At 47.4% G+C, this 20,642-nt stretch overlaps 1 protein-coding gene across 1 annotated transcript in view; it reads right to left on the minus strand.

Annotated features, from left to right (window-relative positions):
* The window catches only part of LOC120910649, a 176,483-nt gene that overhangs the window by 11,442 nt on the left and 144,399 nt on the right, over positions 1-20,642 (minus strand). Inside the window, exons 13-14 of the mRNA XM_040322403.1 lie at positions 9,322-10,288; positions 3,117-3,125 (exon numbers count right to left, since the gene is read on the minus strand). Coding sequence (XP_040178337.1) covers positions 3,117-3,125; positions 9,322-10,288 — 976 coding nt within the window. The remainder of the gene's footprint in view (positions 1-3,116; positions 3,126-9,321; positions 10,289-20,642) is intronic.

The raw sequence follows: 20,642 nt of genomic DNA on the forward strand, positions 1-20,642 counted from the left end.
CCTAGTCCAGTCTTTCTCAGCCAGGGTTCCTCCAAAGGTTTCTAGGGGTTCCTTGAGCAATGGACAATTTCTGTCTCTCAGTAACAATTGACATCAATGATCTGTAAGGAGGGCAGTCTTCCCACTGATGACATATAAGAGGTAAGGTGACCACCTGTCCCGGATTGCCCGGATTGTGTCCGATCACTGTGCTGTGATTCGTTACCACACAAGCTGATTTTTGGAAAGGAGGGTGTCCCTGAATGGCAGTTTGGAAATGTGGTCACCCTAATAAGAGGGTCCTTCTCCCATTGGTCACCAATGTAAGGGACCACTACACTGACCACTGATATAAAGGAGAAATTCCATCCAAACCGTGAGATTGGTCATCTTTTTCAGCTTCTTAGTGTAGTGCCTGGTTACTTCCAAGTACCAGTGCTTTGCTAAATTTAGAGGGGGATCAGAGAGTTAATTGGCTCTGATCCAGTTAATCTGTTCAAATTGGGTCTCTGTCTCAGCTTGGCTGTGCTGTGGGATTATTTTGTTGTTCCTGGGGTGCTGTTCCCACCCCTGAACGATAGGTGGCAGCAATGGAGTCGAGGTTTGGGTGCTTTTCCCCGGAAGCCTATCAGGAGGGTTTCTCCTCGCTGTGCATGCTGGGGGAGGGTATTTATGAGACAGACGCCATTGGTCTGGGTTCTTCTTCGAGTGCGGCACCCACCTTTAGGGTGACTGCATCACGGTGCCCCGGCGAAATGGCCGGGGTGCACGTGCCACGCGGTGTTCCTGGTTCTGGGACCATGTTGGTCCGGAACATTTAAAGCTGTGGTGGGGCCCCAGTAATCGACCGGGTCCCTCAATCCTGAGAACATCCCAAGCGTGTTCCCAGTGAGAGGAAGCTTTTCGGTGGGGAGTCCATCTGAGGAGAGCCAAGAGAGGCTGGCAATCCAATAGGGTCTCGAAAACCCACCGGGGATCAAGGTAACCGAATACTGAAAGGCTGGACGTTGGTCACCTGTCAGTGGGTAACATGCAAATTACCTGAAGGAGATCCCAGCCAAAGTCTATTAACCACTTGAGATCCGCGCTATAGACGAAATACGTCCGCAGCGCGGCTCTCAAGTGCCAAGTGGCCGTTTAAAAACGGCCTTTATGTGCATTACCCGCGCGCGCCACTGGGTGGCGCGCGGCGGGTAAAAACTGTCCCGACGCATCGCCGAAGACCCGATGCGTGTACCTGGCGGCCGCGATGTCCGCCGGGTACACGCGATCGTCGGTGACACGGCAGGTGACAGCAGGGACGTGGAGCTCTGTGTGTAAACACAGAGCTCCACGTGCTGTGAGAGGAGAGGAGACCGATCTGTGTCTCTTGTACATAGGGACACAGCATCGGTCCCCTCCCCCAGTCACCCCCCTCCCCCCACACAGTTATAACACACCCAGGCTACACAGTTAACCCCTTCCTCACCCCCTAGTGTTAACCCCTTCACTGCCAGTCACATTTATACAGTAATTAGTGCATTTTTATATCACTGATCGCCGTATAAATGTGAATGGCGCCAAATTTGTGTCAAAAGTGTCCGATACGTCCGCCGCAATATCCCAGTCCCAATAAAAATCGCAGATCGCCGCCATTACTAGTAAAAAAAAAAATAATAAAAAAAATCATAATTCTGTTCCCCATTTTGTAGGCGCTATAACTTTTGCGCAAACCAGTCGCTTATTGTGATTTTTTTTTTTTTTTTACAAAAATACGTCGAAAAATACGTATCGGCCTTAACTGAGAAAAAAAATAGTTTTTTAAAAAAAAATTGGGATATTTATTATAGCAACAAGTAAAAAAAAAATATATTTTTTTTAAATTGTTGCTCTTTTTTTGTTTATAGCGCAAAAAATAAAAACCGCAGAGGTGATCAAATACCACCAAAAGAAAGCTCTATTTGTGGGGAAAAAAGGACGCCAATTTTGTTTGGGAGCCACGTCGCACGACCGCGCAATTGTCAGTTAAAGCGACGCAGTGCCGGACGCTGAGATTTCGCCTGGGAACGAAGGGGGTTTATGTGCCCAATAAGCAAGTGGTTAAGGAGGATTACCTCCGCTACCTCAATCCTAAGGAGGGTCTGTGGCAGAGACTTTTCCTCTAAGTTCCGAGTGATACTCTGGCTGCCAGGCCAATGATAGAGGCCTGTCCAGGTACGCTATACCCACTCCGGCTGGAGGAGCGAAGAAGACTAAGTGTTATTGGAAGCAGGACTGTTTCCTTATTGCTACGCCTGAATCTGCTATTTCTCCTTTTACTTCAACACTTCCATCACCACAAGTTCAATTGTTTTTACCTGGCGGGGTAACAAAGAGCACAGAAGACACCTGTCGTGGACATTCTGTTACTATTGCATTCACCATACACCCCTAGACGGCAGAGGAGCCATGAGGTAACATGCCACCCAAAACAAACCAGCAGCTCCTTCGGGGGTAGTGCTACATTAGTAAATAGGATGGAAATTTTCACAATCCTATATGTAGCTCCTGTTGAGTAGGCGCTATTTTGTAAATTTAGTTATCTGAGCTGTAGTTGGCTCAGAATATTATGCCAAATTGGGGGTTTCTGTTCTAGTTCAGCTGTGTTGCACATCTTCCACTTGACTGTGGGTGTTGCTGTCACCAGGAGTCAAGGTCGGAATGGCAATGGGCTGGGTGTATTGAGTGCCTTCTTCCCAGAAGCAGCCCAGTGGGCGTGGTCTGCCCGCTGTGCATTCTGGGGGAGGGTGCTTGGGGGGCAGGTGCTGTTCTGGCAGGGGTTTTCCAATCCTGACTGGATGGCCCTCCTGGCCTCAGGGATGCGTCAGCAGTATTTTCCAGTCTCTGGGACTGCTGGCCCGAGGCTCCGCTACCGAGATTAGGCCCAGCAGTTTCTGGGGCCTACTGGTCCAGGGGTGGTCCTGTGCTGTCTTGCCTGTGGGAAGAAGCCGAACAATTGGGGGCTCAATTGGAGGACGCATCCTGGCCAATTTACCTCACTGTGCTGCCGGCCTGGCTGAAAGATCCTGCCACGTGGACTGTGTGCTGTCTTTGGAGCTTTGCAGAGTGTGTGGTTGCACGATCTTGTGGCAGAGGACTGTGTGATGACTCGATGACACTCGTCAAGTCTTTGAACGAGCTTCGCACGGCTGCTAGGTCAGTGAGAGAGGTCTATCTGGTAGTTGCTGAATCCAGTGTGGAACCGATTTGTCCTCTGGATCTAAGACTGTACCCGTGATCCACAAGCAAGGTACCTGAAACTCCCCTATCCCTTCACCCCTCTGATGAACCTTGTTTAATAAAACCCTTGAAGAAAAAGAAACCAAGTGTTGGTGCAGACATTTGTGAATAACTCTTCAAGAGGGACCCCTGGGACGAGTGTGGTGAACAGTAAGGTAACGGCAGGCCCAAATCTAAACCAGCATCTCCTTCGGGGTAGTGCTACATATAGAAGAGGTTGGGGGTCCTGAGTAGTCATAGAAAAGCCCAGCACCCCAATAGTAGAGGAAGAGGTGGTCTGGTGACATGGAGAAGAAGACTCCGGTCAGTCTCTGGATCTCCATCATTGGAAACATGGTGAGACAACAAATACAGCGGGATGGTGGAGGAGATGTTGGTGTCGGTGTGGAAATGGACAGAACACGGGATGATGACACTGAAAGAACAATACGGCTTCATTCTACGATATGTCAAGGAGAGAACAATACAGGAGAGACTTTTCTCTCAAATTAATGTCAGTAGAAGACCCTGACCCCTGTATAGGATATACTCCTGACCCCTGTATATGATATACTCCTGACCTCTGTATATGATATACTCCTGACCTCAGTATATGATATACTCCTGACCTCAGTATATGATATACTCCTGACCCCTGTATATGATATACTCCTGACCACTGTATAGGATATACTCCTGATCACTGTATATGATATACTCCTGACCCCTGTATATGATATTCTCCTGACCCCTGTATATGATATTCTCCTGACCCTTGTATATGATATACTCCTGACCCCTGTATATGATATACTGCTGACCTCTGCATATGATATACTCCTGACCCCTGTATATGATATACTCCTGACCTCTGTATATGATATACTCCTGACCCCTGTATATGATATACTCCTGACCCCTGTATAAGATATGCTCCTGACCTCTGTATATGATATACTCCTGACCTCTGTATATGATATACTCCTGACCCCTGTATAAGATATGCTCCTGACCTCTGTATATGATATACTCCTGACCCCTGTATATGATATACTCCTGACCGCTGCATTCTAGGCCCATTATTCAGAGTTACCTTTAACCTGATGACCTGTGAGGGCCTTTAACCACTTCCCACCCGGCCTATAGCAAAATTACGGCCGGGAAGTGATTCAGTTATCCTGACTGGGTGTCATATGATGTCCAGCAGGATAAGACAGGATTGTATGCCCTAGTGGGAGCGCAGCGCTGCGATCGCTGTTGTGGTGTGTCAGTCTGACACACCGCAACACCGATCTCGATAAAGAGCCTCTGACGGAGGCTCTTTACCACGTGATCAGCTGTGTCCAATCACGGCTGATCACAGCATAAACAGGAAGAGCCGTTTATCGACTTTTCCTCACTCGCATCTGACAGACGAGAGTAGAGGAGAGCCAATCGGCTGCTCTCCTGACAGGGGGTCTGTGCTGATTGTTTATCAGCAAACCTCCCCCCCCCCGTGCCCACTCAGGACCACCAGGGATGCCCACAAAAAACGCCCACCAGGTATGCCACCCCAGACCACCATGGATATGCCAATCCGTGCCCATGAGCAATGCCTGCCAGTACCATCAGTGATGCATATCAAATGCCGCCTATCAGTGCCATTTATAAGTACCCATGAGTGCCGCCTTTCAGTGCCCATCAGTGTTGCATATCAGTGCCCACTAGTGTCACCTATGAGTGCCCATCAGTGCCGCCTTATCTGTGCACATCAGTGAAGGATGAAAACTTACTCATTTACCAAATTTTATACCAGAAACAAAAAAAAAATGTTTTGTTATTATTAATTTGTTACGTTCCATTCGTTTAAATGCAGCATTCGTTATTTCAGATAATTCGTAACGTCGGATAAATTCGTATTCATTACGTTCACCAACAGCTAAATTTGAAAGGAAATTCCGATACCGATAATTTGTTATTTATTATTTTGAATTAATGAATGTCGATTGTGACGGTATTAGAATGATATCCCCGTCAAAGTCTTCCCTTCTTCCCATAAAAGCAAATCCCCCCAATATTCCACGAGGGGGGATATTCATGGAATCGCCCAATAATAAGCCACACATGAGTCAGATCTTACTGCTGGAACAAGAGAGACTTTAATGGTATAACACAGAGCTTATATGTAATTTACAAACTGTTACAATGACAAATCTCCGCCCCCTCACACAGTGGGGGCTCCCATACAGATGATTAGGCAGACACGACGGAGCCGACCCTGACGACATTTCTTTAGATAATGACATCAGTGATGTTAATTACTAGTTCAAAACAGAATACATTATCTAGACAGCTTGGCCCCGTGGATAGAAGAGATAATTACCACAATGAAGCAATCAGAATAAATTAACATGAGCCCCTTCTAATCACAGTAAACAGTAACCACAGGGCTTCTTCACACACACACACAATAGATCAATTAACCCTTTGAAATAGGGAGCTGGCTGAGGAAGGGTTATTAACATATCAATAGTCTGTTAGAGGAGTGAGTCCCACCTGAAACCACCTTCCCTCTAACACACACACACACTTTTACTTAGCAGGGAGAATTTAAACTGAAGCATCCTTCACATCGATCATAACTAATGACCCGAAAAATATAGAAACAAATGAAAGGAAAACAAAGAAATGTTGGGTCAGTGCACATGTCTACAGCTTAGTAGATGATAAATTAGACAGATAACTGAGAAGCCGCAGATGTCACTCGCTAACAAGCTTTTCGATGTTTTACGAAGTTCCCCTCTATATGTATATATAGACATAGCTACTTTGACTATACATATATTTATTACAGATAATCTCTTCAGATACACTTAATACAGCAATATTCACCCTCTTCAGATTACATTTTACAATATCTCCCATTTTAAGTATATATTCTTTGCCCCGCTGTCAGTTTTAACTAAGCAATCCCATTTATTTTCATTTGCTCGTTATCCTTGCACTCCTATTGGTCGGCACTGATCACATGACTGTTTAAAATATGAGCCCTGTCTTCCATTCATTACACTTGAAAAAGGAGCGCGCTGGTCTTTTCCGTGCGCAGGCTCTGAAACGCGTTGTGGTCCCCCTCAGCCTCCGTCCGATCTGACGTCACGCAACAGCTGATGAACTCATTGCCTAGCAGCGGCACAACAACGAGGACTTAGCCGTCTCTCCCCCCGGCTCCCTCCGGCTGCCCAGCTCTCATGCTTTGCGGACTGTCTGCTACAGATGTACACCAGCTCCCACGACTGCACCATACTACTATGATGTAAGTGCTGGATATATTTTTATGTTTTAAAATTAAAAGCAGTATACTCAGAGGCGCTTCTCTCTTTTGTCTTTCTACGAAGTTCCAAGGAATGTCTATACAAGAGGAAATCTATATGTTGTAAACGCCTAGAAGAGGCCACTTGGCATCCTGGCGTGAGTCGCTCCTTTCCCTGGTGAAATAAAAGGTTTGTTTTCCTGGAGTCCGTGTCCGGAGTCCATTCCTGGTTTCCCAGAACTCAAAGAGCCGTTTTGCTGCAACATTTATCTGGTGCATTGGCCGGGAAACCAGGTGTGACGGCTGTGACAGGTGACAACACCACCAGCAATTCTTCTCATTCCACCGACACACACAACTTTTTTTTCTCTTCAATACATTTTTTTATTATAATTTTTACTTCTAAACAGATTACAGTCATAGAATCAGGAAATAGTAAAAAGGTAGAAATGCGATTGGTCAGGAAAATGACTTGTCTGGAATGTGGAGGCGGAGTCATACAATACAATACACAACGTGTTACATTATTATAACAAAGTATTGTAGAAAAGATCACACCATAGAAAATGGGGGAAAAGGAGAAAATAAACCCGGATATTAAGGGGAAATTTGTGTACGAGGAACACCTTAACAATCACCACCATTTTATTCTCCAGGGCCTCTGCTATCACATAATATATGTTTGGGGTTTTATCTAATCTTCAGGCCCAAAATGTGCAAAAACATCTCTGACAGTGAAAGGGTTAATGTGAGCTAGATGGGATCACTCTGCTGTGCTCACACATTAGAGCTCCCCCTAGCTGCAGCCTGGTAATAACATTGCTAGGAGGTCTATTCATTTATCTGCTCCATACTTCCCATCTTTATATAAACGTCTCCTAACATTTAGGGGTCTATTCATAAAATATGTGCATAGCAATTCCCCCGGGGAAAGTCCATGTACATTCCTTCTGTGTGATTGGGGGAAAGATGAATGTTATTAGGATATTTGCTGTGCTGGTCGAACGGTTTCCATTCATTTACAATGGAAATGATTACATTTGGCCACTAGATGGAGATAATTTCTATGCTACTTAGCGCCATCTAATGCCCAAATGTGGTATTTTCTGTTTTACGTCAATAGTCGGTATTAAAACCACAGGGGCAGATTTTTGCCACTAGATGGAGCCGATGATCCCATATTTGTCATGATTGGAGGAACGCGTGTCACATTCATTCTACAATTTGTTTTATAATAGATCCCTAAAGGTCTGTTAAATCTTCCACCACAAAATGTACTCAGCCAATGAGAGGGAATGACTCCATTTTTATTTTAAAAAGCCTAGAGGACCGCCTTTATAGGTGGTGGGGTTAACGCGTTTCGTCCTGGAAGACAACTTGAGAAAACAGATCTCTTGAAAGAGTTTTATCACAAAATGTACTCAAATGAGTGCGGGAAATGTCTTGTATATGAATGTTGCTGGACATGTGGGGAAGAAGCTGTGACGGTATTACAATGATATCCCCGTCAACGTTCCCCTCTTCCCATAACGAAAATCACCCCAATATTCCACGAGGAGGGATATTCCTGGAGTCGCCCAGAAAGCCACACATGAGACAAGCTTACTGCTGGAACAACACAGACTTTAATGGTTTTCTTCTCAGCTTTTTATACAGTCCAAGACATTCAAACAACAATGAAATCTCCACCCCCCCTAATCACACACTAAGGCTAATTACTAAAACATTCTAGACAGGTCGGCACCGACCGACAATTATCATGTCTAATCACTGCACATTCCTTAAACAGCATAACAACAAACCACCTTCACACACTGAGTTTCCTAAGCAGACGTTTCGTCTGTATCCAGCTTGACACCCATTAACACCTCTGAGAATCACTAGGTTGTAGACAGCGTTATCACACAATTAAAGGCCTTTCAAAAGCTAGCCTTATTTAACATATGAACAGTCTTTACAGAGAGAGATGAATCACACATGAAACACCTGTTACCTGTAACCCACAGCATTAAGTTAGCAGGGAGAGAATTAGACTGAAGCATATAGGCAATTGCATCACAGAAGCACACCCTGATATACACCTCAGATATACTCCATGGCTGATCTTCATCATGTAAGAAACACTTCATAAGGAGATCAGAGATCACCAAAGACATGGATGAAGTGTTGTACTGTGTTGGCCATTGATAGCAGGAGAAAAATAAAAATGGAGTCATTCCCTCTCATTGGCGGAGTACATTTTGTGGTGTAAACTCTTGCAAGAGGTCTGTTTTCTCAAGTCGTCTTCCAGGACAAAACACGTTAACCCACCACTTAAAAGGCCTCTACATTTTGTGGTAATGACTATTTTTATTTTAAAAGGCCTAGAGGACAGAGTTTTAAGTGGTGGGGTTAACGTGTCTCGTCCTGGAAGACGACTTGAGAAAACAGACCTCTTGCAAGAATTTACACCACAAAATGTACTCAGCCAATGAGAGGTAATGACTCAATTTTTATTTTTCTCCTGCTATCAATGGCCAACACAGTACAACACTTCATCCATGTCTTTGGTGATCTCTGATCTCCTTATGAAGTGTTTCTTACATGATGAAGATCAGCCATGGAGTATATCTGAGGTGTATATCAGGGTGTGCTTCTTCCCCACATGTCCAGCAACATTCATATACAAGACATTTCCCGCACTCACTAATACACCTCGAGGGTTGTGTGGGACCCCTGATGTACAGGAAGACAGGACTTCAGTGAGGAACATTTCCCTCACTCAGGACAGGGAAGTGGCTTCTTCCTCGTGTGAGATCTCTGATGTCTGTAAAAACTGGTCTTCTGTGAAAAACGTTTCCCGCACTCAGAACAGGAAAAAGGCTTCTCCCCCGTGTGTAATCTCTGATGTGTGGAAAGATAGGACTTATCTGAAAAACATTTCCCACACTCAGAACAGGAAAAAGGCTTCTCCCCTGTGTGAGATCTCCGATGTCTGGCAACATAGGACTCATCTGCAAAACATTTCCCACACTCAGAACAGGAAAAAGCCTTCTCCCCCGTGTGAGATCTCTGATGTGTGGAAAGCTTGGACTTCACTGAAAAACTTTTCCCACACTCAGAACAGGAAAAAGGCTTCTCCCCTTTGTGTAATCTCTGATGTCTAAGAAAAGAGGACCCATCTGCAAAACATTTCCCACACTCAGAACAGAAAAAAGGCTTCTCCCCCGTGTGAGATCTCTGATGTCTGGAAAAATGGGACTCATCTGCAAAACATTTCCCACACTCAGGACAGGAATATGGTTTCTCCCTCGTGTGTGATCTCTGATGGCTAAAAAGAGAGGGCTTACTTGAAAAACATTTTCCGCACTCAGGACAGGAAAAAGGCTTCTCCCCCGTGTGCAATGTCTGGTGTAAGGAAAGATTGGCCTTCGATGTAAAACATTTCCCGCACTCAGGACAGAAATACGGCTTCTCACCTGTGTGCAATCTATGATGTGTGGAAAGATGGGTCTTCAGTGAAAAACATTTCCCACACTCAGAACAGGAAAAAGGCTTCTCCCCCGTGTGAGATCTCTGATGTCTGGAAAAACTGGACTTATCTGCAAAACATTTCCCACACTCAGGACAAGAATATGGCTTCTCCCCCGTGTGTAATCTCTGATGTCTAAAAAGATAGGACTTACTGGACAAACATTTTCCGCACTCAGGACAGGGAAAAGACTTCTCACTTGTATGAGATCTTTTATGCTCTTTAAGCTGGTATTTTAAACAGAAACACTTCCCGCATTCAGTACAGGGAAACTTCTTATCGGCACCGTCCTGCACAGTCTGAGGTTCCTCAGGATAAGAGGAATACGATGGTCCGGCACCGTCCCGCACAGTCTGAGGTTCCTTAGGATAAGAGGAATACGATGGTCCGGCACCATCCCGCACAGTCTGAGGCTCCTCAGGATAAGAGGAATACGATGGTCCGGCACCGTCCCGCAGAGTCTGAGGCTCCTCAGGATAAGAGGAATACGATGGTCCGGCACCGTCCCGCACAGTCTGAGGTTCCTTAGGATAAGAGGAATACGATGGTCCGGCACCGTCCCGCACATTCTGAGGTTCCTCAGGATAAGAGGAATACGGTGGTCCGGCACCGTCCCGCACAGTCTGAGGTTCCTCAGGATAAGAGGAATACGATGGTCCATCTACACTGTGTGGTGCCGGATTGACATTTGAGGTAGTCGGGTTTTCTCCTGGACTATACTGTGTGATGTCCTCATCTTCTACTTTACAGTCTGGAGACAAAGTGAGACAATCCTCTGAGGTTTTCCTCATCTCCCGTCCATCTACTAAAATAGAAATACAAAGATTATTACTAGACATGAGCTGATTGGTTCTCCTAACCCAGGACTCCGCCCACATCAGGCAGCTTAGTCTCTGAGGATCTTACAATTCCCCCCTCAAGGTAACTAGTAAATGGGTCCTCTGATCTCCTACCAGATCATTTCTTTATTCATGGACCTTAGTCAGAGAGTGAGGAAACAACGAGAACTGTCTTTTATAGGAGTGACAGTGATGAGGGGATTATAGGACGAGTGTCAGGAGTATGTAAAGTACAACATAGAGTATATAGTGCAGGGGTCAGGAGTATGTAATGAACATGTAGCACCCTGGTGTTTAGGAAGGGTGGCTAATAAATTGAGTTCACCAGGTGGTAGTTATCCTTGCTTATTGTTAGATCTACTGATTTCTCTCTAACTTCGGATGGCTGCACATTTTCTCTTCTGTCACTAGGTGGCACTAGATAGACAAGGGTGTAGCAAGGTCGGATTCTGAATGGATGGGGTGTCTCAGCCAATTAGCAGGGGTTTCTTTGGTCCCTTGGCCTGCTGGGAGAGCCTATTTATTTGGGTGGAGTCAGGTGATCGAGGTTCTGTGCCACCTGGACGGCTGTCTGGGTGGACTTGCGTTATGTTGCCCGGGTTGCTAGGCCGGAAGCCTGAGGCCTATCCAGGAGTAAGAGAAGCAGCGCAGGGTTGGGACTGCAGGATTGGATTCCAACTGAGAGGAAAAATGGGGGTGACGCTTGAGGAGTTTCAGTAAGTGCGAAGTCAGGGGCCCAGCAGTATAGCAGGGGTGACGCTTGAGGAGCATCAGTAAATGCCAAGCCAGGGGCCCAGCAGGATAGCAGGGGTGACGCTTGAGGAGCATCAGTAAATGCCAAGCCAGGGGCCCAGCAGGATAGCAGGGGTGACGCTTGAGGAGCATCAGTAAGTGCCAAGCCAGGGGCCCAGCAGGATAGCGGGGGTGACGCTTGAGGAATATACAGCGGGTTAGCTGTAGAAGAGCTCAGGAGATTCAGTGGCCACTGAATCTGGAAGTCCAGTGAGTAGGGAGGAGCCCAACACCTCCCGGTTCGGTTCGCGGCAGAACAAGCGAATGGACTGAAAGTTTGTGCGAACATTCGAACACTGTTAAAGTTTATGGGGACCGAACGTGAACAATCAAAAGTGCCCGCAAGCTCTATATACTCTGAACAGCAGTATACAGGCGGTCCCCGGGTTACAAACATGACAGGGACTGGAGGTTTGTTCTTAAGTTGAATCTGTTTGTAATTTGGAACTGGTACATTTTGTAAGTGTAGCTCCAGCCAAAAAAAAGAGATTTTTAATACAGCTTACCTGTAAAATCTTTTTCTTGGAGTACATCACGGGACACAGAGCGGCATATTCATTACTATGTGGGTTATATGGAGTACCTTCAGGTGATGGACACTGGCAATCTCAAACAGGAAGTGCCCCTCCCTATATAACCCCCTCCCATAGGAGGAGTACCTCAGTTTTGTAGCAAGCAGTATGCCTCCCAAAATGGTCCCCACAAGAGGGGTGGGAGCTCTGTGTCCCGTGATGTACTCCAAGAAAAGGATTTTACAGGTAAGCTGTATTAAAAATCTCTTTTTCTTTATCGTACATCACGGGACACAGAGCGGCATATTCATTACTATGTGGGATGTCCTAAAGCAATGCTTTACTGAGGGGAGGGAGAAATCTTCCCAAGACACAAGGATTTAATTCAGAGATACTCTCAAATAATAATAAATCCAACTTAGTTGAGAAAATTAAATTTAAACTTAAATTTTAACTCAAGGGTGCCCCCGATTCTGAGGGTCTTAAATCGCAGCCCGCAGCACTGCCTGCCCAAAGGCTGTATCTGTATTCCTTCTTACGTCCAACTGGTAAAATTTTGTAAACGTGTGGACTGAAGACCAGGTTGCCGCCTTGCATACTTGAGCCATAGAGATCTGATGGTGTGCTGCCCAGGAGGCGCCCATGGCCCTGGTAGAATGGGCCTTTACTGACAACGGAGGAGGCAACCTCTTCAAGCCGTAGGCCTGAATAATTAACTGTTTAATCCATCTCGAAATGGTGGATTTTGCAGCTGCCTGCCCCTTCTTGGGCCCATCTGGCAAAATGAATAACACATCTGTTTTCCGAATCTTCTCTGTAGCTTTAAGATAGGCCTTCATGGCCCTGACAATATCCAAGGTATGCAGCAACCCTTCCTTTCTGGAAGTAGGTTTAGGGAAGAAGGATGGTAATACCAAATCCTGGTTCAGGTGAAAACTGGATATAACCTTTGGTAAAAAGGAAGGATGAGGACGGAGAACCACCTTGTCCTTATGCAGAATAAGATATGGCTCCTTACAAGATAAGGCTGCCAACTCTGACACTCTTCTAGCGGAAACTATGGCGACCAGAAATACCCACTTCCTAGTTAGTGAAACCAAAGGAACTTCAGCCAACGGCTCAAAGGGTTGTTTCTGTAGAGTTGACAGAACAAGATTCAAGTCCCACGGACAAAGTGGTGACTTAACCGGAGGATTAATACGCAAGACCCCCTGAATGAAGGTCTTAACCAGCGAGTGGGTGGCCAGCGGCCTCTGAAACCACACTGACAAAGCTGAAATCTGTCCCTTGATTGTGCTTAATGCCAATCCTTTATCCACTCCTAGCTGGAGAAAACTTAATACTCTATCAATGGTATATTTGCGGGAAAGCCATTTCTTGGACTCGCACCAGCCTACATAGGCCCTCCAAACCCTGTAATAAATTACTCTGGAGACTGGCTTTCTAGCCTTAATCAGGGTAGAGATTACTTGTCTAGATAGACCTCTACCCCTAAGAATCAGGGATTCAGCCGCCAGGCCGTCAAATTTAGACGCCGTAATGCAGGGTGGAGGATCGGGCCTTGTGAGAGTAGGTCTGGTCGTAGAGGAAGCGTCCAAGGGTCTCCCACTGACATCTTTAGGATTAGTGAGTACCATGCCCTTCTGGGCCATGCTGGAGCTATCAGAATGACTGGCTTGTGCTCCACCCTGATCCTGCGCAACAGGCGGGGTAGTAACTGGAGCGGAGGGAAGGCATATAGAAGATTGAACTGATGCCAAGGGTAAACTAATGCATCGGTCCCGCAGGCCATAGGGTCCCGAGTCCGGGACATGAACCTGTCTAGTTTCTTGTTGAGCCTTGATGCCATGATATCCACGTCCGGCATTCCCCACTTCTGGCAAATTATCTGAAATATTTGCGGATGCAGAGACCATTCCCCTGGCGACAGAGTCTGACGACTCAAGAAGTCCGCCTGCAGGTTGTCCACCCCGGGAATGAATATTGCCGATATGCAGGGCACATGATTCTCTGCCCATAGGAAAATTAAGCTCACTTCTCTCTGAGCTGCTTGACTCTTGGTTCCCCCTTGGTGATTTATATATGCCACAGCCGTGGCATTGTCTGACTGTATCCTCACCGGGCACCCCTGTAATTTGGAGGTCCAAGCCCTGAGGGCTAGCCGAGCAGCTCTGAGCTCCAAGATATTGATGGGCAATTGACTCTCCTCCTGTGCCCACGTACCTTGGTGAGTGCACCCATCCAAGATCGCTCCCCAGCCCTTCAGGCTGGCATCTGTGGTCACTATCTTCCATGTCACGGGGCTGAAAGATTTTCCCTTCAGTAGATTCTGAGGGTCTAACCACCAACACAGACTCTGCCGGACTCTTGATGAGAGTGGCAACGGAAATTCCAAGGCCTGTGGCCTCTTGCTCCATGCTGACAGAATGGCTGCCTGCAGGACACGAGTGTGACTTTGAGCGTATGGCACCGCTTCGAAGGTGGCCACTAGCTTGCCTAGTAATCGCATGCATAGGCGAATCGTTGGTTCTCTCTTGCTTAGAACCAGATGTATCAATTCTTTGATAGCCTCGACCTTTATTCGAGGCAGGAACACCCTTTGTTGTTCCGTGTCTAATGACATGCCGAGATATTCCAACCTCTTTGTGGGTTGGAAAGCTGATTTTTCTCGGTTTAGGACCCAACCGAACCTCTCTAGGTATCGAACCGTGAGAGCCACTGCTCGCTCCAGGCCAGGAGATGAATGATCTATGATTAGAAGGTCGTCCAGGTATGCTAGGACAATGATCCCCTGGATTCTTAGGTTGGCTAGAATTGGAGCTAGGACCTTGGTGAATACTCGAGGAGCCGTAGCCAACCCGAAAGGGAGTGCCACAAATTGAAAATGACGCCGAGCCACTGTGAAGCGTAGAAACCTTTGATGTGGCTGAAAAATTGGCACATGAAGGTAAGCATCCTTTATGTCTATGGAGGCCAGAAAGTCGTCTTTCTGAAGTGCGGCGGCTGCCGATCGCACGGATTCCATCCGGAACGAGCGTACTTTTAAGTACGCATTTAATCCCTTTAAGTCCAAGATTGGCCTGACATCGCCGTTGGGCTTTGGGATGATGAACAGATTGGAGTAGAACCCTAGCCCCTGTTCCTGGGCTGGTACCTCTACTATCACGCCTTGGTAAAGCAAACGATTTAATGCCGCCATTAAGGCGGCCTTCTTTGTCGGCTCGACTGGCACTCTCGACTCCTGATAATGAGGTGGAGGGATTCTTAGAAATTCTAATTTGTAGCCTGTGGCCACGGAAGACCGGACCCACTTGTCGGGAATGTCGGTCTCCCAAATTTCTGAAAAAAGACGCAGCCTTCCCCCCACCTTCGTGGGTGGGGGCGTCCCTTCATGAGGCAGACTTAGGGGCTGTCTTTGCTGGTTTACGATACCACTGCTTCTTGCCTCCAAAGGCTTGTCCTGGTGGCTTATTGTTAAAGTATGATCTCGCAGGAGGCCGTCGATACTGCCTGGAATTGGCGGGCCCCTGAGCAGGGGGAAGCTGCCGTTTGAACGCAGGTCCCCGGACCTTCTTTTTTACTGGTAGAAGTGTACTTTTACCACTTGAAATAGTCTGAATGTATTTATCCAGATCTTCTCCAAAGAGTCGTTCTCCATGGAAGGGAAACCCTGCCAGGAGCTTTTTGCATGGGGGCTCAGCCTCCCAGTTCTTTAACCATAAGAGCCTTCTCATATGTACTAAAAATAGTGACAGACGAGACGCTTGCTGGATGGAATCACTTAGCATCCACCGCGAAGCACATGGCTCTAGGAATATCAGATAATTCTTCCGCCTGTTGGGCCGGAATAACCTTAAGCATTTGTCTTGTCTGGTCTGTTAGTGCCTGACAAACTCCAATAGCAGCCACCGCTGGCTGTATTACTGCACCCGCCGTAGTAAAGGATGCTTTTAAAAGCGTCTCCAAACGCTTATCAACCGGTTCTTTAAACACCTGTATGTTTTCTACCGGGCAAGTCAAGGACTTATTTACACAGGAGATGGCGGCGTCCACCACTGGGAGAGTCCACTTTTTGGCAAATTTTTCTTCCATAGGATAGACGACGGAAAATTTTTTAGGTGGTAAAAAGATTCTGTCTGGTCGTGCCCAATCCTGGAAGATTACTTCCTCTAAAAGAGGATGGACTGGAAAAACAGCGCTACTGCGAGGCGTTTTCAAAGAGCCTAAAGATGATACGGCCGGACCCTGAGGTTCCGGCAAAGGCAAATTAAACGCCAAGTGGACCATGTCTGTCAGAGAATGAACCCAGAAGCTTTCCGCTTGGGAGGCCGAGCAAGGCTCTTCATTAGCCGAACCCTCAACCTCTGAACCAATTTGGTCCCGGTCCAAATGATCCTCCTGCAACTCAAATCCCCCCGGGGAGAGAACCTCAGCATCTGAGGGTCCACACTCAGGCGACGGAGACCTAGTCCGCTTTTTACCCGGTGTAGATTTGGCTATCATAGCCGCCAATCTTTTCTCTAGCCCCTCCAAGGAGGCGGCTAGCATACTCTCTGTGATAAACACAGGGTTGGGTGGATCTGATGTAGCCTCAGCACCAGATCTCCCTAATGGCTTAACCAAGGTGCCCAATGGTGTAATAACCTGTGGGGAAAGTACCGGCATAGGCCGATCTGAACCGTCAGAATCTGAGGGGGGGCCCCTTTCTTTTGTACCCCCTGATCCTGAACCTTTGGAAGCCATGGTACAATACCGAGGTACCCCTGCTTACAACCCTTGATGGTTGTAGCTAGGAGAAAGAAATAGTACGGTTTTAGGGAACGGTATTAATAATTAACGTCCAAAAACCAAAACGGGAAGACCAGTATGTTTCCTATATTTTTTTTTTTTTTTTTTTCCAAAACCTTTTTTTTTTTTTTTTTTTCTATGAAAACATGCTGTCTTCCCTCAAAAAATTGCAAGTATCCATCTGCTGTATAAGGAATTTTTTAGGCTAGTAACCACACAGCTAGTTCTGTTCACCAGAACTGCAATACTTCCTTGCGCCACTGGGTGCCCTCAGCCGCACTGCAGCCGCTCTGCGTCCTCCTCCTTCAAGCTCAGCAAGCAACTGAGCTACACAGCATAGAGGAAGGGCCGCCCCTTCCTTTTATGAGACTAGATGTCCCGCCCCTCTTTCTCCACAACGGCGCGAATCATCACCCTGCGCCTATATTACAGGGCGCGCGCCCGCGCGCGCGCCCGTGTTGCGGAGGACGGGGCCACGCCGGAAGCGTCTGACATGCTGGAGGAGGACACCGCACGGCACCCAGACAGGTAAGGCCTCAGGTGAGTCACTGACCCCCCAGTCCTGGGAAAGCATAGCTAACACACAGCTCCTTTCCCCACCCAGCGCCCAGCAGACAATTTACCATGCAACACCTATCTTTAGGAAGATCACACATGGGAGCCCATACATAGACCATCCTGTCTCTTTGATAGACATAGTGGCCCAAAAACTGCCAATGCAAGAGCATACTCAGGCACATCCCCCAAAGATCTCCCTAGAGAGCCTGCCGACGAACCAAGTCCCGCAGGCCCCCCTTCTTACCTGCTCCATGCCGCAGGACTTTGCATAGCAAGCGGTCCAATCTTCCCCCATCTCTGTGGGTGGCGTACTAGACCTTCAGGCCCTGGGGTCCTAAAAGGAACCCACTGTCCTGGGCCCATATAGCACCCTGGCAAACAGGTTACCTTAGGTACCGCAGAGGTTCTAAGTCCTGGGCCCAGGGTCCAGCTCTCTAAAAAGAGAGCATTATGGGCAAAACCCCACGGTTTGGGGCCCGGGTACTGTCCACTTTGGCTCTGAGGCACCTTGGACAGATCCGGTTAGCCTGCCTTGATCCCAAGGATGTAGGAGACAAGCTATTCCATGACCAACACCTAAGACACTGGCGAAAAAACTGAGGTACTCCTCCTATGGGAGGGGGTTATATAGGGAGGGGCACTTCCTGTTTGAGATTGCCAGTGTCCATCACCTGAAGGTACTCCATATAACCCACATAGTAATGAATATGCCGCTCTGTGTCCCGTGATGTACGATAAAGAAATCTATTTTTAAGCTTTTTGGAAAACATAGAGAAGGGTTATCACCCCTGTAACATTTGTTTTGCTGTCTGTGCCCCGTGTTCAGAAGATTTCACCTCAATTTCTGTCACAATGACAATTGGATTTTGAAAATTTGGGGTTATTAGGGAAACAAGGATTGGTGATAAAGCATGAGTGGAGAGGAGACACATTTTTCCCATATTAACTCTTACAGGAGAGAATTTCCCTTCCTAGGGGTAGATTTCCTCTCACTTCCTGGTGTCTCCTTTTGTTTTGCAAGTAGGAGTCGTTTGAAAGTAGGGGACCGCTTGTATATACTACACACTCTGCAGAAAATTGGGCCTTAGGTGTTGGTGGTACCAGAACACTGTAAGCCCTCACCGTTACTCTTGGTGGGTGCAGGAACGGGCCCTGCTGTGAAATATTAGAGCAGATATTGTAATTACGTGTGCCTGTTAAACAGGGGCAGAAAAATTGGGCCTTAGGCGGTGGTGGTAGTGCCCTGAAACAAAAATATTCTTAGAAGCTATCAACATGAACATTGAGGAGGAATAGGATAGTCACTCAGCATAATAGGATAGTCACTCAGCATAGGCAGTCTTCAAGGGATCCCACATCCATAGAAAAATCAATTGGTTACATCAGCATCAGGTGCTTGGTCGCTGGTGATCCAAGACTGATTCATTTTTATGAAGGTGAGCCGATCAACAGAGTCTGTGGACAGGCGCACCCTGTGATCGGTTACAAAGCCTCCAGCAGCACTAAATGTGCGTTCAGAAAGAACGCTGGATGCAGGACAGGCCAGTAGCTCAATTGCATATTGTGCAAGCTCTGGCCAGTGGACCACCCTCAAGACCCAGTAACCCAGGGGATTTTCTGTTGGAAAGGTCTCCAAGTCTGATCTTGCCCCTAGATATTCCTGCACAATGTAATTCAGACACTGGCGACGGTTGCTGGAACCGATCAGACCTTGGGGCTGCGGACAGAAGAATTGTCTGAAGGCAACGTCAGACGGACACCTTCTCCACCGCTCTTTCTGTGACTGAACGAAGTCTCAGCAACACGTTGTGCAGCACCAGGAAATTGTAACCTCCCAGGCTCTGGAAACGCATTGCACAAACCTTTCTGCAGAGCCTCCTGAAGATGTTTCATCCTCTGCGAAGGGTGGATAAGTTCTGGGAAAGTTCCTGAAAATAGGGCACATGGGTCAAGTGTCCCTGTCGGAGGGCGGAGAGTAGGTTGGTGCCTACAACCATTCCTTGCTGAAGATGACGTGGCGTCAACCACCTCTGAGCCTGCCCCTGCAAAGCTGACAGAATTTCTGCCGAAGTATGGCTCCTGTCCCCTAAACAGACCAACTTAAGCACCGCATTGGAATCTTTTTGCCTGAGTGCTTGCGTAGCCCCTTGAACGTCTACGGAGCATCGCTGGTTCAGAGGACAAATCTGCAGCGGAAGAAGAGGAGGGAGTGGAGGAGACAGCTGAGTCAGCAGTAATATGCACCTTACTGCTGACTGCCCTGTCCAACAAGGCCAAGACATTGCCTGCCACATGCTGGTAGAGAGCCGGAATGGTCTTCCGTGAAAAGAAATAGCGTTTGGGAACCTGCCACTGAGGTACCGCACATTCCACAAATTTACGAAAGGGGCAGAGTCTACCAGCTGAAAAGGCAGCAGTTGCAGTGCCAACAATTTGGCCAAGTGGCCAAGCTAGCATTCAGACGCTGAGCATGTGGATGGCTGGGACCAGATTTCTTTCTAGGTTTTAGCAACAGGGGTAGGGAAATTTGCCTGCTATAATCGGATGTTGGTGTACCGCTAGCAGATGTCCCGCATGTACTTGGGACACCTAATTCTACACCTTCATTCCTCTCAGTGCAGGTTTCTGAGAGGACTGAAGGTATAGTGGGGTTGGAGATCCCAGCTGATGAGGAGCAAGGAGAGGTCCGCCTTGTTCTTTGATGTGGGTCTTTTAAGTGCTGTTGAAAACGGACTGCATGGGAGGTTCGACATATGTCTGTACAAGCATGTGGTGCCCAAGCAGCTGCTGTTTTGGCCACGCTTGATACGCTTCTGACATATGTTGCAAACAGCAACGGTGCGATCTGCTGCACACGTGTCAAAATAGAGCTTTTCAAAATATGCGGGGGGGTCAGCAGTGCCCTGCACATGCTTTGCTCTGCGGTGTGATGCAATAGGGTGGCTGCCCTTAAGCTGCCCCCTGAAGGGCATTCTGCCTCATTGGAGATGTTCCTCCTCCTCCTCTCTTCTATCAGGCACCCAAGTAGAGTCAGTGACCTCATCTTCCCCCTCCCTCCTCGTCACTGGAGCAAACTTGGCAGTATGCTGCAGCTGGGGGAACATGACTGCCAGTTTCTTGTCCTTCTTGGGCACCCC

This window comes from Rana temporaria, chromosome 8, assembly GCF_905171775.1.
Source record: "Rana temporaria chromosome 8, aRanTem1.1, whole genome shotgun sequence".
Classification (NCBI taxonomy): domain Eukaryota; kingdom Metazoa; phylum Chordata; class Amphibia; order Anura; family Ranidae; genus Rana; species Rana temporaria.